Source organism: Pseudophryne corroboree, chromosome 3, assembly GCF_028390025.1.
Source record: "Pseudophryne corroboree isolate aPseCor3 chromosome 3, aPseCor3.hap2, whole genome shotgun sequence".
Classification (NCBI taxonomy): Eukaryota; Metazoa; Chordata; class Amphibia; order Anura; family Myobatrachidae; genus Pseudophryne; species Pseudophryne corroboree.
Window position 1 is genome coordinate 246,574,060 of NC_086446.1, and position 18,968 is coordinate 246,593,027.

Here is an 18,968-nt window from a genome sequence, read left to right on the forward strand (position 1 = left end):
TACACAGTAGCTTGTGCAGCAGGGGTAGGGATCCTTTGTGAATGTAATGCGTAGGGAGCGGAGGCCGCGGCTGCAGCATGTTCCCCGCACCTGGCCACCCCTAGAATGCAGGAGCTGGCGGCAGCGGGACGGACGGGGGCTGCGGCTGTATAGTGAATATTTTATATATATATATATATATATATATATATACACATACACACAATTGGTAGGTTGGCACTCTCTGAGCTATTAATCCACCTGCCTGGGGAGCAGCTTCAATGCATTCCAATAGAATCCATAATTGTAATTTCACCAAAAAAGGCACTCACCAGGGACTTTGCAGCAAAATCAGTGAAGCTTTATTTACTCACAAAGTGGAAGCCATTATGGGGGTCAACGTTTCGGTCACGGACAGTGACCTTCCTCGAGACACAATCCCACAGAGAGGCAGGTGTACCTACTCAAGCACACAGATCCTCCTTAAACACCCCTGACAATCAGTGATCTTATAGCCACGCCCATTATGACCGGAAGTGGAGTAACATATATCATAGTAAACAAAGCACTACTGTAATACTTCTAAAAAGCATATCAGCATAGCCAGCAGCAGCGCCGCTATAGCATCAACCCACAGTAAAGCATTATATCATTCTATTTGACCGCTATCCAGCGATCACGGCACCTGAACTTCCGGTCTGTGTTCTACCGCAACCGGAAGTCCAGCCATGTGCATTCCACAGACTTACCTAACGAGTATCTTTTGGCAACAATGGACGTAAGTTCACTCTATACAGTGATTCCACACCAAGGCGGTATAGAATCTGTGATTCTATACAGTCTTTGATCAAGGGTCCTTATACTGGTCCACCCATTGAATTTGTTATAGCTCTACTTGATATGGTGTTGGTATTAAACCATTTTTTGTACCAAGATGAGTACTTTATGCACGTGTCAGGTACAGCCATGGGCTCAAACCTGGCACCTGCATATGCTAATATCTATATGGATTATCACGAGAATCGTTATATTATGGCAAACTATGTTACTCCACTTCTGGTTGTGCTGGGCAGAAATGGGTGTGGCTATAAGATCACTGATTGTCAGGGGTATATAAGGAGGATCTGTGTGCTTGGGTAGGTACACCTGCCTCCCTGTGGGATTGTGTCTTGAGGAAGTTCACTGTCCGTGACCGAAACATTTACTGCCGTAATGGCTTCCACTTTGTGAGTAAATAAACCTTCAAATTATATATATATATATATATCCGTATGGTCCGGCTCTCCTTCTAATTAAAGTACCTGTCCGGGTGCCCTCACGTAGCATGTATCTACACAAATCTCCGGGTGCGGCAGTCCTGGACTTTTGCAAAAATCACGGCTCGGATAGGCAGGTATGTTAACGTTTCAGTGCCGCTTTATTAAGGCACTTTCATCAGACAACACATAGTACAAAATAACTCACCTAAATAAGTGTACCCTCCACATGGACGCCAATCGCCGGAAGCCAAGACCTCCCACCTGGCCGGCCACTCGTCATCAATGACGTCATTCCAACTCACGCCTCACCAAGGGCGGGCTGGAATTTCACTAGAACACCCACATTAACTCCTATACAAACATCAAAAGTGCAAGTGCATAATGAACAAACATTTAAAATTACGAATAACACAAACCTAGAGTGCACAAAAATCCAACAATCTTATACTACATTATGGATCAGAGTATTAGCTATTATAGATCGATCTCAATCACAATCTTATATTAACTTCATGATTCACGATTGGCAGCATGACCCGATGTTCTGCAAACGATGGGTTGCATAGCGAATAAATGCTCTATGGACTTAATACGACTTATAATAGAGCAATCCACTAAGGAGATGAATCTGGTGAAGGATAAAATCACGGCTCATGAGGCTATCCATAAGGCAGCTCTACTCAATGATACAACAGTTAACTGGTATGAAAAGCTAACAGCTCAGATGCAAACGTTCAAACGTGATCTTATTAAGTTCAAAAAAGAAAAACGGATGAAGGTTGATGCTGACTATGAGCACAATACGGTATATCAATGGACCTGTGGCCCAAGAAATGCATACAGAAAGCCTTTCTTTCAGAGGGGCAGAGGGAGAGAGTATGCAGGAGGCTCATCCACAGACTTTAATTAATCTAGCACGGATACAGAGAGAAAACAACCACGGCAGAGATCCAAACGCAATTTTGGCCCTTTAGGTGTTACGACGAGAGCGAGATATATGGGAGGAGGACAAGGGCACGAAAACATAACAGGCGCGGTGGGCAATGGTGCCGACAAAACAGTAGGCACAAAACCACCCCGCCATCAGAGAACTTAGTAGTAAACCTTTCCTCTTATGAACTCTCACCAGTGGAAAATAGAGTGTTGTCATATGGATTGTCATTTGTGCCAACCAATACCTTTAAACCATTCCAATGGCAGGTGGAGCAACACCGCCTGTGCCGGCAACTTAAATTAAAAGAATATTTTTATAAACTCAATCCGGAGCAAACCAGTGTTGATGAAATTCCACAAGCATTACGCAAATTATTACCTAAAGCGACATTTGATCCCCAGTCGTCTAATTCTACAATCAAGACGTTTATGAGAATGATGGGTAATGAGGTTGATAACCACATAGCGCATCCAATTCCTGTCCGACATAATTTACAAAGGGATGAATATCAGGCATTAATGGGACTGTCAAAAAATGAGAATTTGATTTTCAGGCCAGCAGACAAGGGAGGTGCCCTTGTCATACAGGATATTGACAAATACATCCTGGAGATAAATAGACAACTTATGGATAAGGACACATACAGAATATTGGACAGAGATCCCACTATTCCATTTAAGATTGAATTGAAGAATTTACTGACACGTGCAGCCGATAATAAAATTATTACACCCAAGCTCAGTGGTGCTTTAATGCCTGAATATCCTAAAGTACCAATTATGTACACTACCCCCAAGATTCATAAATCTATGATAGACCCCCCTGGACGCCCTATAATTGCGACAGTAGAATCCTTATTTCAACCTATTTCAGTATATATTGACACCGTTTTACAGCCTAGTATTCAAGCACATGGATACTATGGATACTTCTTCACTGCTGAGAAAATTAAATGCTCTTACAGATGTGGATGATGAGATCTGGCTTTGCAGTGTTGATGTGGCAAGCCTGTATACGGTTATCCCACACGATGAGGGACTTGCGTCAGTTAGACGTTTCCTTAGTGATAACCCATTGTATACTGGTCCAGACCTTGATTTTTTGCTTGATTTATTGTGGCTTGTACTTACTAAAAATTATTTTATGTTTGACGGTAAGTACTACCTGCAGCGTATAGGTTGGGCGATGGGGTCCAGCATGGCCCCATCGTACGCTAATATCTATATGTTCCAGGTAGAAACTGACATCTTCTTTTCCAATCCTGAGATTGCTAAGAATGTGGCTTTTTATACCAGATTCATAGATGATTTATTGTTATTTTGGAGAGGTAGCCAAGAGTCATTCATATCTGTGATGGAAGGGCATAATAGTCAAGAATGCCCTATTAAATTCACATATACTATTAGTAAGACAGAAGTACACTTTTTGGATGTTCTCATAAAGAAACATGAAGGTAAAATCACTACATCCCTTTATACTAAAATAACAGTTCGGAATAATCTGCTCCACTGTAAAAGTTTCCATCCAAGACCCCTTAAACGGGGCCTTCCTTTTTCTCAATTACTTCGTGTAAAGAGAATTACGTCTGATCCTAAGTTGGCAGACGAACAGATGAATGTCATGATTAATAAATTTCATGCGAGAGGGTATCGTTTAGATGATTTATTACAGGTTAAGGAGCAGGGACGTGCGGTGAGCTAAATGGCTCAGGAGGCACTGGCTAACCCCAGAGCCAGATTTACATGCAATATATGAGCCAAAGGGTATATCTGGGCATTATACACAGGTGCAGCAATATAAACTCCTGGAAATCTGGTGAGTTTTGATTAGAGATGTGTGGAAAGGATACACAGGTGAGGCACTGCCTCACCTGCCATAGACTTTTTACTCCAGAGTTTGGGCTATAAAAATTATTAGAATAATGCAAAGAAGATAATTCAAACAAATTATCAGTATTTTTCATATATTTTATTCAGTCAAAACTCTGGTTTAATCGTAAGTATGGCAGGAAAGGCTCTGTCTCACCTGCCTCACCCCACCGCACGTCACTGCTAAGGAGAAAGTACTCCAACTGGATAGAGATACAATATTAAAACAAAATAAACCAAGCACAAGCACAACTATGATCCCTTGGGTGCAGGAGTATAACCAGCATAGTAATAATATCAGTAAGATCTCGAAGAAATGGTGGCCCATGGTCCAGACAGATGAAGAGTTAAAATTTAACAATACTAAACTCATGAGCTGCTATACTAGGAGCCGCAATTTGCGTGACATATTGGTTAAAACTGATGTAAGATCGAATTATGTCACTAAGAGTAGTAGTGTACTGAGTAGGAACATGGGATGTATAAGATGTGCATGTACCACATGCAAGTTCCTAATTGCGGGTGATACGTTTTATCATCCGGGAACGGGTTACAAATATAAAATCAGAACCACACTCACGTGCAATACAAAATTCACAGTACATCAAATAATTTGCCCCTGTGGCAAGTCCTATGTGGGCAAGACGGAACGAGCATTTAAAGAACGTATGCCAGCACATCGTAGGGCCATAAAGGCATCTATTCTCAAAGGAGATAGCGAGCAGCCAGTAGCTCGACACTTTAGTAGAGCAAAACATCCATTAAGTACGCTACGATACAGAATGATTGATCATATACCACCTCTAATTAGAGGTGGGAATAGATAACTCAAATTAATGCAACGCGAGTCTGAATGGATCTTCAGACTCGACACACTTAGCCCTAAGGGACTTAACGAACACCTGGGGTTAAATTGGTTCCTTTAGTGTAAATGAGTAGTGCCGATAGGTTGGCACGTTATTCAGGCATAACAAAACTATTAGTGGTTCATTATAGTAGATTACCTCCATAGGCTTTTGATGTCTAGAGTATGAAGTTAATATAAGATTGTGATTGAGATCGATCTATAATAGCTAATACTCTGATCCATAATGTAGTATAAGATTGTTGGATTTCTGTGCGCTCTAGGTTTGTGTTATTCGTAATTTTAAATGTTTGTTCATTATGCACTTGCACTTTTGATGTTTGTATAGGAGTTAATGTGGGTGTTCTAGAAAAATTCCAGCCCGCCCAGGTGAGGCGTGAGTTGGAATTACGTCATTGATGACGAGTGGCCGGCCAGGTGGGAGGTCTTGGCTTCCAGCTCCCGGCGATTGGCGTCCATGTGGAGGGTACACTTATTTAGGTGAGTTATTTTGTACTATGTGTTGTCTGATGAAAGTGCCTTAATAAAGCGGCACTGAAACGTTAACATACCTGCCTATCCGAGCCGTGATTTTTGCAAAAGTCCAGGAGTGCCGCACCCGGAGATTTGTGTGTATATATATATATATATATATATATCAGGGACGTGCAGTCAGGGGAGGCAGGGGAGGCAGTGCCTCCCCTGTCATTCTCCCCTATCATTAATGATTACAATAATATAAAGAATATACTTATGACACATATTCTGTGTCCTAAGTATATGCTTTATATTATTTTAATCATTTCTACACTTTAAAACTGGTTAAATTTTTTTTAGAGGCACCGAGAGCGGTGCCTCCTGTGTATAATGGTAAAGGGTCGGACGCGGGGGGCGGGCAGGGGGCGGGGCCAAGGACAGGGCTGTAAAAGCCCATTACAAAAACCAGGATAAGCGGCACCAGTGTGAGTGCCTCAGTGACAGGGGCGTGCTTTCTGCCCATATGAAAGCACGCCCCTGTCACTGCTGCAGATATGATTGGGCACTATGAGATCATGGGCAGGGCTACTCCTGACCTGAGTCCCTGCAGCTTCCGTTCGTCTGGCCAGACCCGCATCACCCGCACACCGCCGCCGCCGCCGCTCATCACCCCCGACCCCCGTCACCTGGTGCTGACGACCTCTCCTCTTGACTAGGCGGCTTAGAGCTCTGCGCCGCTAATCCCCCACACACCGCCGGCGCCGCTCAACACCGCCCCTACCCCTGGTGCTGATCATCTCCCCCGGGCCGCTCACCGTCAGTGCTGCCCCCCCAACCATCGCTGGTGCTTCTCATCTACCCCCCTCCCCCCCCCCCGCGCCAGTGCTGATCATCTCTCCCCCCTCCCTCCCCGCTAGTGCTGCTCATCTTCCCCCCCCTCCTCCCCCACTCACCATCAGTGCAGCAGCTGCCGCTCATCTCTCCCCCGGGTCCCCCAACCAACGCTGGTGCCTGTCATCTACCGCCCCCCCTCCCCCCCCCCGCCAGTGCTGATCATCTCTCCTCCCTCCCTCCCCGCTGGTGCTTCTCATCTACCCCCCTCTCCCCCCCCCCGCACCAGTGCTGATCATCTCTCCCCCCCCTCCCCGCTGGTGCTTCTCATCTACCCCCCTCCCCCCCGCGCCAGTGCTGATCATCTCTCCCCCTCCCTCCCCGCTGGTGCTTCTCATCTACCCCTACACTACACTGCACTGCACCTACACTACACCACAGCTTAAGGGTAGAGTGGGGGGAGGGGTGTGTGTAAAGTGCTCTACCTGTCGTAATGTGTACAAAAAAGGGGGGCTGTGTGCTGTAATGTGTAAAAAAGGGGACACTGTCTGTCGTAATGTGTACAAAGGGGACGCAGTCTGCCGTAATGTCTAAAAAGGGGACGCAGTCTGTCGTAATGTCAAAAAAGGGGACGCAGTCTGCCGTAATGTCTAAAAAGGGGACGCTGTCTGCCGTAATGTCTAAAAAGGCAGACGCTGTCTGCCGTAATGTGTAAAAAGGCACGCTGTCTGCCGTTATGTGTAACAAGGGGGACGTTGTCTGCTGTAATGTGTAAAAAGGGGATGCTGTCTGCTGTAATGTGTAAAAAGGGGACACTGTCTGCTGTAATGTGTAATAAGGGGACGTTGTCTGCCGTAATGTGTAAAAAGGTGGACGTTGTCTGCCGTAATGTGTAAAAAGGGGGACTGTCTGCCGTAATGTGTAAAAAGGGGACGCTGTCTGCCGTAATGTGTAAAAAGGTGGACGTTGTCTGCCGTAATGTGTAAAAGGGGCTCTACCTGGTGTAGTGGTGCTACTGTGCGGCGTAATTTGAATAATAGAGACTACTATGCACCGTTATATGAATTGGTATAATTTTGTGGCCACACCCCTTCCCCACGAAGCCACTCCCCTATATATTTTGCGCATGCCTGCAGCGCGCACTGCTCCTGTTTTACATAAACTTGGATGGAATGGGGAAGGGGGTCCAAAGCATTTTGTCGCACATGGGCCCACTGCTCGCTAGTTCCGCCACGGGCTCTACCTGCTGTAATGTGTAAAAGGGAGCTCTGCCTGGCGTAATTTGTGTAAGTGGCGCTACTATGCGACGTAATTTGACTAATGGAAGCCCTGGACAACAAAATTGCATTCATGTCCTCCTCCCAGTCCCAAACACTAATTTATTTATTTATTTTCTATAAAAATGTACAATATATCACAAGTATGATGAGCAGGCAGGTACCGGGCATTGGTGGCATCGGACTGAGATGCAAATTAGTGACGGAGGGCTGGGTCAGTTGATGGTGGGCGAGTTTGTAAGTCATTGGCGGTGGCAGCAGGCATCGGCACAGGGGCAGTAGTGGGCATTGGCTCTGCGGCGGTAGGGGTCATCGGCAGGATTCGGAGGACATTATGGCTGTAGTGCCTCACCAGCCTCTGACCTCACCGCACGCCACTGATATATATATATATATATATATATATAATATTCACTACCTTGTTCAGGTGCAGAGGGGAAAATGATCACTTTTTGAAAAACTGTCTTCTCGAAAAGCACAGTTTTTCAGAAATGATAATTTACTCATTGGGGCATATTCAATACTGAAAAAATTGTGAGAGAATTCAATTCAATGAGAATTGAAAACTAAAAATTCTCATTGCACATTTTGTCATGATGAATATGTCCCTTAGTGAGCTTTGAAATCACTGCCTGGGTGTTTAGAATGTGAGTGAAATATGGTTTATTGCACAGTCTCACAGATACTAGTAGACTGGCATTTCGTTTGCAGGCAAAAGGATCATCATAATGGTTTATCCAAGCGCATGTTTAGAGGAAAATATATAATCGAAGCAATACTCTTCATAATCCATGTTTAGGGAGGCCTCTGAACATATTTGTAAGCAATGGAAGTAGTCACATGACATGTCATCAATAGATACCAGCCCCACAGGATTAATTACAGTATAGAACCATTACTTCTCTTAAGAGTGCAATAAAAATGATCAATGGTTAGGTGTCTTTTAGCAGTTTTTTTTTTTTTTAGCTATAAAACATTTTTGGGGAGTCCTGCTATTTTCTTTGCTCTTTAACGCCACAGAAGAGATAAAAATGGAGATATAATAACTACAATAAACAATAAGAAAATATACAGTATGTCTTGAAAACTACCTACCACCATAGAAAACTATTCCAAACTGGAAACTCGCATGCGTTAATAGAAATAGGTCTAAGCAACATTTGTATCATCATTATTATTATTATTATTATTATTATTTATTTATATGGTGCCACAAGGGTTCTACAGTGAAAGTGACTTAAGGTAAAACCATGCTACTTTAAAGTTAAAATGAAACAAGGTAGCCTTAAATTATCCTTACAATTTTTAAGTACTATTCTCACAAGAGAAAACAAGAACAGCTTATTTTTTTATTTTTGGGGGGTAATCTACACTAAAGACAGCTAATTATTATCTAACTGGAAGGCTGCCATTTGTGCTGTCTATAACCATGAATTTATGGTCAGCTTTTGCTTCCGTGGTAAAATACACCCACATCCTGCAGATCACCGCGAAGCATGATGTGTATACTGTGGATATTATTTAATACAGTTTGAGCATCCCTTATCCAAAATGTTTGGGACCAGAAGTATTTTGGATATCTGATTTTTCCGTATTTTTGAATAATTGCATACCATAATGACATATCATGGCGATGGGACCCAAGTCTAAGCACGGAATGCATTTATGTTTCATATACACCTTATACACACAGCCTGAAGGACATTTAATACAATATTTTTAATAACCTTGTGTATTAAACAAAGTTTCTATATATTGAGCCATCAGAAAACCAAGGTTTCACTATCTCACTCTCACTCAAAAAATTCCGTATTTCGGAATATTCCGTATTTCGGAATATTTGGATATGGGGTACTCAATCTGTAATACAATGTATTCCTGAAGTCCTCTCCCTGCTAAGACTAGATGACGGACAGTTAAACTGCTCATGAGTATACATTTGATATTATCAGTAATGGCAGTACCAAAACCTCCAATAGCTAGAGGATCTACAAGAAAATCTAAAACAAAAAAATATATAAAAAAAATTTTTTTTTTTAGTACAAAGACATAAAAGTGGCCTTCTGACATGCGTCATGGAAGAAATTATGTCACTCAATGTGAATTGTATGATCAGTAAAGTAGTTTCTTTGTGCTTACGTTGCTCTCATATTGCTCTTGGGCTCCAATGGAATCTCAAGGACTTTTGTGTTTCCGATGATCTTCTCATAGCTGGTGGTGGTAACAGTTTTTCCTGTAATGCGGTGGACCTGGTAGAATGCATGTGGTTTGAGAATCCGTTCATCTGCTGTCCCAATAAAGATCTGAAGCCCCAAGGGCTTGTTCTCCATGTAGCCATGAAGCTGCAGATAGGACAGAATAACAAAACAAGCCTGTTAGTTTTTGGCCAATAATAACCCCCTGCATAAGTGACAACGGTAAAACAGCAATAGGGATGGGACCAGACTGGATGGCTGGATGAAGTACAGAAATTATAATTTTCCAAGTCTAATTTTATCTATTTCCTCAAAGCTACAGAATTCTGGTTTGTTTTATCTTATGAACCTATCCAACACAGAGGCATTTGGAATTAAAAAGGCCAGCTAGCTATTTAAAAATAAAGAACTTGGATGGTGGCAAGAAAAGACGGCCTCTAAACAGCACAGCCGAACAATGCAGACTCAACCAACAGAAGCAGTTGCATTGTGGGTGATATCCACCCAGTGAGTGCCAAACAAAACTTACTAGGGTACTCATCTCAAACCTTCTACTGACACTATTTCATCTGTGGATCTACAGTGGTACAGACTTTCACCACAATTTTTATAACTGTAAGTGCACACCACACACCAACCGCACTAGGGATGATCATAAACCGTACTTTCTCTCCAAATAGCTAACAATAAAAACAGCCAATGGGGAAGGGAGGGCGGAGAATTTTCTTTAAGATAAGAGGCCCAAAGCCTGCAAACTAAGGTATAAATAAACTTCCTAAAAAAAAATAAAGCATAAAAAATAAGAATTTACTCACCGGTAATTCTATTTCTCGTAGTCCGTAGTGGATGCTGGGAACTCCGTAAGGACCATGGGGAATAGCGGGCTCCGAAGGAGGCTGGGCACTCTAGAAAGATCTTAGACTACCTGGTGTGCACTGGCTCCTCCCACCATGACCCTCCTCCAAGCCTCAGTTAGGACACCATGCCCGGACGAGCGTACACAATAAGGAAGGATTTTGAATCCCGGGTAAGACTCATACCAGCCACACCAATCACACCGTATAACTCGTGATATGAAACCCAGTTAACAGTATGAAACAACCGAGCCTCTCAACAGATGGCTCAACAATAACCCGATTTAGTTAACAATAACTACGTACAAGTATTGCAGATACACCGCACTTGGGACGGGCGCCCAGCATCCACTACGGACTACGAGAAATAGAATTACCGGTGAGTAAATTCTTATTTTCTCTGACGTCCTAGTGGATGCTGGGAACTCCGTAAGGACCATGGGGATTATACCAAAGCTCCCAAATGGGCGGGAGAGTGCGGATGACTCTGCAACACCGAATGAGAGAACTCCAGGTCCTCCTCAGCCAGGGTAACAAATTTATAGAATTTTGCAAACGTGTTTGCCCCTGACCAAGTAGCAGCTCGGCAAAGTTGTAAAGCCGAGACCCCTCGGGCAGCCGCCCAAGATGAGCCCACCTTCCTTGTGGAATGGGCATTGACAGATTTTGGCTGTGGCAGGCCTGCCACAGAATGTGCAAGCTGAATTGTACTACAAATCCAACGAGCAATAGTCTGCGTAGAAGCAGGAGCACCCAGCTTGTTGGGTGCATATAGGATAAACAGCGAGTCAGATTTTCTGACTCCAGCCGTCCTGGAAACATATATTTTCAGGGCCCTGACCACGTCTAACAACTTGGAGCCCTCCAAGTCCCTAGTAGCCGCAGGCACCACAATAGGCTGGTTCAGGTGAAACGCTGACACCACCTTAGGGAGAAACTGGGGACGAGTCCTCAATTCTGCCCTATCCATATGGAAAATCAGATAAGGGCTTTTACAGGACAAAGCCGCCAATGACCACCTTCCACGTGAGATATTTCAGATCCACGGTTTTTAGTGGTTCAAACCAATGTGATTTTAAGAAACTCAACACCACGTTGAGATCCCAAGGTGCCACAGGGGGCACAAACGGGGGCTGAATATGCAGCACTCCCTTTACAAAAGTCTGAACTTCAGGTACTGAAGCTAGTTCTTTTTGAAAGAAAATCGACAGAGCCGAGATCTGTACCTTAATGGAGCCCAGTTTTAGGCCCATATTCACTCCTGCTTGCAGGAAATGCAGAAATCGACCTAGTTGAAATTCCTCTGTTGGGGCCTTTTCGGCCTCACACCATGCAACATACTTCCGCCATATGCGGTGATAATGATTTGCTGTAACCTCTTTCCTAGCTTTAATAAGCGTAGGAATGACTTCCTCCGGAATGCCCTTTTCCTTCAGGATCCGGCGTTCAACCGCCATGCCGTCAAACGCAGCCGCAGTAAGTTTTGGAACAGACAGGGCCCCTGCTGCCGCAGGTCCTGTCTGAGCGGCAGAGGCCATGGGTCCTCTGATATAATTTTTTGAAGTTCTGGGTACCAAGCTCTTCTTGGCCAATCCGGAACCACGAGTATCGTTCTTACTCCTCGCCTTCTTATTATTATTCTCAATACCTTTGGTATGAGGGGCAGAGGAGGGAACACATAAAACGACTGGTACACCCACGGTGTTACCAGAGCATCCACAACTATCGCCTGAGGGTCCCTTGACCTGGCGCAATATCTTTTATAGCTTTTTGTTGAGGCGGGACGCCATCATGTCCACCTGTGGCCTTTCCCAAAGGTGTACAATCCTTTGGAAGACTTCTGGATGAAGTCCCCACTCTCCCGGGTGGAGGTCGTGTCTGCTGAGAAGATCAGCTTCCCAGTTGTCCACTCCGGGAATGAACACTGTTGACAGTGCTAACACATGATTTTCCGCCCATCGGAGAATCCTTGTGGCTTTTGCCATCACCATCCTGCTTCTAGTGTCGCCCTGTTGGTTTACATGGGCGACCGCCGTGATGTTGTCTGATTGGATCAGTACCGGCTGGTTTTGAAGCAGAGGTCTTGCCTGTGTAGAGAAGTCACCTGACTTGACCAAAGTCCTTGGAATTTTCTTCCCTGTGTTACTGCCCCCAGCCTCAAAGGCTGGCCTCCATGGTCACTAGGACCTAGTCCAGTATGTCGAACCTGCGGCCCTCCTTAAGATGGGCACTCTGCAGCCACCATTTTAGAGATACCCTGGTCCTTGGAGACAGGGTTATCAGTAGAGATGAGCGCCTGAAATTTTTCGGGTTTTGTGTTTTGGTTTTGGGTTCGGTTCCGCGGCCGTGTTTTGGGTTCGACCGCGTTTTGGCAAAACCTCACCGAATTTTTTTTGTCGGATTCGGGTGTGTTTTGGATTCGGGTGTTTTTTTAAAAAAACACTAAAAAACAGCTTAAATCATAGAATTTGGGGGTCATTTTGATCCCATATTATTATTAACCTCAAAAACCATAATTTCCACTCATTTTCAGTCTATTCTGAATACCTCACACCTCACAATATTATTTTTAGTCCTAAAATTTGCACCAAGGTCGCTGGATGACTAAGCTAAGCGACACTAGTGGCCGACACAAACACCTGGCCCATCTAGGAGTGGCACTGCAGTGTCACTCAGGATGTCCCTTCCAAAAAACCCTCCCCAATCAGCACATGACGCAAAGAAAAAAAGAGGCGCAATGAGGTAGCTGACTGTGTGAGTAAGATAAGCGACCCTAGTGGCCGACACAAACACCGGGCCCATTTAGGAGTGGCACTGCAGTGTCACGCAGGATGTCCCTTCCAAAAAACCCTCCCCAATCAGCACATGACGCAAAGAAAAAAAGAGGCGCAATGAGGTAGCTGACTGTGTGAGTAAGATTAGCGACCCTAGTGGCCGACACAAACACCGGGCCCATTTAGGAGTGGCACTGCAGTGTCACGCAGGATGTCCCTTCCAAAAAACCCTCCCCAATCAGCACATGACGCAAAGAAAAAAAGAGGCGCAATGAGGTAGCTGACTGTGTGAGTAAGATTAGCGACCCTAGTGGCCGACACAAACACCGGGCCCATTTAGGAGTGGCACTGCAGTGTCACGCAGGATGTCCCTTCCAAAAAACCCTCCCCAATCAGCACATGACGCAAAGAAAAAAAGAGGCGCAATGAGGTAGCTGACTGTGTGAGTAAGATTAGCGACCCTAGTGGCCGACACAAACACCGGGCCCATTTAGGAGTGGCACTGCAGTGTCACGCAGGATGTCCCTTCCAAAAAACCCTCCCCAATCAGCACATGACGCAAAGAAAAAAAGAGGCGCAATGAGGTAGCTGACTGTGTGAGTAAGATTAGCGACCCTAGTGGCCGACACAAACACCGGGCCCATTTAGGAGTGGCACTGCAGTGTCACGCAGGATGTCCCTTCCAAAAAACCTTCCCCAATCAGCACATGACGCAAAGAAAAAAAGAGGCGCAATGAGGTAGCTGACTGTGTGAGTAAGATTAGCGACCCTAGTGGCCGACACAAACACCGGGCCCATTTAGGAGTGGCACTGCAGTGTCACGCAGGATGTCCCTTCCAAAAAACCCTCCCCAATCAGCACATGACGCAAAGAAAAAAAGAGGCGCAATGAGGTAGCTGACTGTGTGAGTAAGATTAGCGACCCTAGTGGCCGACACAAACACCGGGCCCATTTAGGAGTGGCACTGCAGTGTCACGCAGGATGTCCCTTCCAAAAAACCCTCCCCAATCAGCACATGACGCAAAGAAAAAAAGAGGCGCAATGAGGTAGCTGACTGTGTGAGTAAGATTAGCGACCCTAGTGGCCGACACAAACACCGGGCCCATTTAGGAGTGGCACTGCAGTGTCACGCAGGATGTCCCTTCCAAAAAACCCTCCCCAATCAGCACATGACGCAAAGAAAAAAAGAGGCGCAAGGAGGTAGCTGACTGTGTGAGTAAGATTAGCGACCCTAGTGGCCGACACAAACACCGGGCCCATTTAGGAGTGGCACTGCAGTGTCACGCAGGATGTCCCTTCCAAAAAACCCTCCCCAATCAGCACATGACGCAAAGAAAAAAAGAGGCGCAATGAGGTAGCTGACTGTGTGAGTAAGATTAGCGACCCTAGTGGCCGACACAAACACCGGGCCCATTTAGGAGTGGCACTGCAGTGTCACGCAGGATGTCCCTTCCAAAAAACCCTCCCCAATCAGCACATGACGCAAAGAAAAAAAGAGGCGCAATGAGGTAGCTGACTGTGTGAGTAAGATTAGCGACCCTAGTGGCCGACACAAACACCGGGCCCATTTAGGAGTGGCACTGCAGTGTCACGCAGGATGTCCCTTCCAAAAAACCCTCCCCAAACAGCACATGACGCAAAGAAAAATAAAAGAAAAAAGAGGTGCAAGATGGAATTGTCCTTGGGCCCTCCCACCCACCCTTATGTTGTATAAACAAAACAGGACATGCACACTTTAACCAACCCATCATTTCAGTGACAGGGTCTGCCACACGACTGTGACTGATATGACGGGTTGGTTTGGACCCCCCCCCCAAAAAAGAAGCAATTAATCTCTCCTTGCACAAACTGGCTCTACAGAGGCAAGATGTCCACCTCATCATCACCCTCCGATATATCACCGTGTACATCCCCCTCCTCACAGATTATCAATTCGTCCCCACTGGAATCCACCATCTCAGCTCCCTGTGTACTTTGTGGAGGCAATTGCTGCTGGTCAATGTCTCCGCGGAGGAATTGATTATAATTCATTTTAATGAACATCATCTTCTCCACATTTTCTGGATGTAACCTCGTACGCCGATTGCTGACAAGGTGAGCGGCGGCACTAAACACTCTTTCGGAGTACACACTTGTGGGAGGGCAACTTAGGTAGAATAAAGCCAGTTTGTGCAATGGCCTCCAAATTGCCTCTTTTTCCTGCCAGTATAAGTATGGACTGTGTGACGTGCCTACTTGGATGCGGTCACTCATATAATCCTCCACCATTCTTTCAATGGTGAGAGAATCATATGCAGTGACAGTAGACGACATGTCCGTAATCGTTGTCAGGTCCTTCAGTCCGGACCAGATGTCAGCATCAGCAGTCGCTCCAGACTGCCCTGCATCACCGCCAGCGGGTGGGCTCGGAATTCTGAGCCTTTTCCTCGCACCCCCAGTTGCGGGAGAATGTGAAGGAGGAGATGTTGACAGGTCGCGTTCCGCTTGACTTGACAATTTTGTCACCAGCAGGTCTTTCAACCCCAGCAGACTTGTGTCTGCCGGAAAGAGAGATCCAAGGTAGGCTTTAAATCTAGGATCGAGCACGGTGGCCAAAATGTAGTGCTCTGATTTCAACAGATTGACCACCCGTGAATCCTTGTTAAGCGAATTAAGGGCTCCATCCACAAGTCCCACATGCCTAGCGGAATCGCTCTGTGTTAGCTCCTCCTTCAATGTCTCCAGCTTCTTCTGCAAAAGCCTGATGAGGGGAATGACCTGACTCAGGCTGGCAGTGTCTGAACTGACTTCACGTGTGGCAAGTTCAAAGGGCATCAGAACCTTGCACAACGTTGAAATCATTCTCCACTGCGCTTGAGACAGGTGCATTCCACCTCCTATATCGTGCTCAATTGTATAGGCTTGAATGGCCTTTTGCTGCTCCTCCAACCTCTGAAGCATATAGAGGGTTGAATTCCACCTCGTTACCACTTCTTGCTTCAGATGATGGCAGGGCAGGTTCAGTAGTTTTTGGTGGTGCTCCAGTCTTCTGTACGTGGTGCCTGTACGCCGAAAGTGTCCCGCAATTTTTCTGGCCACCGACAGCATCTCTTGCACGCCCCTGTCGTTTTTTAAATAATTCTGCACCACCAAATTCAAGGTATGTGCAAAACATGGGACGTGCTGGAATTTGCCCATATTTAATGCACACACAATATTGCTGGCGTTGTCCGATGCCACAAATCCACAGGAGAGTCCAATTGGGGTAAGCCATTCCGCGATGATCTTCCTCAGTTGCCGTAAGAGGTTTTCAGCTGTGTGCGTATTCTGGAAAGCGGTGATACAAAGCGTAGCCTGCCTAGGAAAGAGTTGGCGTTTGCGAGATGCTGCTACTGGTGCCGCCGCTGCTGTTCTTGCGGCGGGAGTCCATACATCTACCCAGTGGGCTGTCACAGTCATATAGTCCTGACCCTGCCCTGCTCCACTTGTCCACATGTCCGTGGTTAAGTGGACATTGGGTACAACTGCATTTTTTAGGACACTGGTGAGTCTTTTTCTGACGTCCGTGTACATTCTCGGTATCGCCTGCCTAGAGAAGTGGAACCTAGATGGTATTTGGTAACGGGGGCACACTGCCTCAATAAATTGTCTAGTTCCCTGTGAACTAACGGCGGATACCGGACGCACGTCTAACACCAACATAGTTGTCAAGGCCTCAGTTATCCGCTTTGCAGCAGGATGACTGCTGTGATATTTCATCTTCCTCGCAAAGGACTGTTGAACAGTCAATTGCTTACTGGAAGTAGTACAAGTGGGCATACAACTTCCCCTCTGGGATGACCATCGACTCCCAGCAGCAACAACAGCAGCGCCAGCAGCAGTAGGCGTTACACGCAAGGATGCATCGGAGGAATCCCAGGCAGGAGAGGACTCGTCAGAATTGCCAGTGACATTGCCTGCAGGACTATTGGCATTCCTGGGGAAGGAGGAAATTGACACTGAGGGAGTTGGTGGGGTGGTTTGCGTGAGCTTGGTTACAAGAGGAAGGGATTTACTGGTCAGTGGACTGCTTCCGCTGTCACCCAAAGTTTTTGAACTTGTCACTGACTTATTATGAATGCGCTGCAGGTGACGTATAAGGGAGGATGTTCCGAGGTGGTTAACGTCCTTACCCCTACTTATTACAGCTTGACAAAGGGAACACACGGCTTGACACCTGTTGTCCGCATTTCTGTTGAAATAGTTCCACACCGAAGAGCTGATTTTTTTGGTATTTTCACCAGGCATGTCAACGGCCATATTCCTCCCACGGACAACAGGTGTCTCCCCGGGTGCCTGACTTAAACAAACCACCTCACCATCAGAATCCTCCTGGTCAATTTCCTCCCCAGCGCCAGCAACACCCATATCCTCCTCATCCTGGTGTACTTCAACACTGACATCTTCAATCTGACTATCAGGAACTGGACTGCGGGTGCTCCTTCCAGCACTTGCAGGGGGCGTGCAAATGGTGGAAGGCGCATGCTCTTCACGTCCAGTGTTGGGAAGGTCAGGCATCGCAACCGACACAATTGGACTCTCCTTGTGGATTTGGGATTTCGAAGAACGCACAGTTCTTTGCGGTGCTACTGCTTTTGCCAGCTTGAGTCTTTTCATTTTTCTAGCGAGAGGCTGAGTGCCTCCATCCTCATGTGAAGCTGAACCACTAGCCATGAACATAGGCCAGGGCCTCAGCCGTTCCTTGCCACTCCGTGTGGTAAATGGCATATTGGCAAGTTTACGCTTCTCCTCCGACAATTTTATTTTAGGTTTTGGAGTCCTTTTTTTACTGATATTTGGTGTTTTGGATTTGACATGCTCTGTACTATGACATTGGGCATCGGCCTTGGCAGACGACGTTGCTGGCATTTCATCATCTCGGCCATGACTAGTGGCAGCAGCTTCAGCACGAGGTGGAAGTGGATCTTGATCTTTCCCTAATTTTGGAACCTCAACATTTTTGTTCTCCATATTTTAATAGGCACAACTAAAAGGCACCTCAGGTAAACAATGGAGATGGATGGATACTAGTATACAATTATGGACGGACTGCCGAGTGCCGACACAGAGGTAGCTACAGCCGTGAACTACCGTACTGTGTCTGCTGCTAATATAGACTGGTTGATAAAGAGATGTCGTAGTATGTATGTATGAAGAAGAAAGAAAAAAAAACCACGGTTAGGTGGTATACAATTATGGACGGACTGCCGAGTGCCGACACAGAGGTAGCCACAGCCGTGAACTACCGTACTGTACTGTGTCTGCTGCTAATATAGACTGGTTGATAAAGAGATGTCGTAGTATGTATGTATGAAGAAGAAAGAAAAAAAAACCACGGGTAGGTGGTATACAATTATGGACGGACTGCCGAGTGCCGACACAGAGGTAGCCACAGCCGTGAACTACCGTACTGTACTGTGTCTGCTGCTAATATAGACTGGTTGATAAAGAGATGTAGTAGTATGTATGTATGTATAAAGAAGAAAGAAAAAAAAACCACGGGTAGGTGGTATACAATTATGGATGGACTGCCGAGTGCCGACACAGAGGTAGCCACAGCCGTGAACTACCGTACTGTACTGTGTCTGCTGCTAATATAGACTGGTTGATAAAGAGATGTCGTAGTATGTATGTATGAAGAAGAAAGAAAAAAAACCC

At 45.7% G+C, this 18,968-nt stretch overlaps 1 protein-coding gene across 4 annotated transcripts in view; it reads right to left on the reverse strand.

The window, feature by feature from the left end:
- NFATC2 (nuclear factor of activated T cells 2) overlaps positions 1 to 18,968 on the reverse strand; it is a 202,036-nt gene that overhangs the window by 97,739 nt on the left and 85,329 nt on the right. For all 4 annotated transcript variants that reach the window (XM_063958976.1, XM_063958975.1, XM_063958973.1 and 1 more), the window contains exon 4: positions 9,609 to 9,811. In XM_063958976.1, coding sequence (XP_063815046.1) covers positions 9,609 to 9,811 — 203 coding nt within the window. The remainder of the gene's footprint in view (positions 1 to 9,608; positions 9,812 to 18,968) is intronic.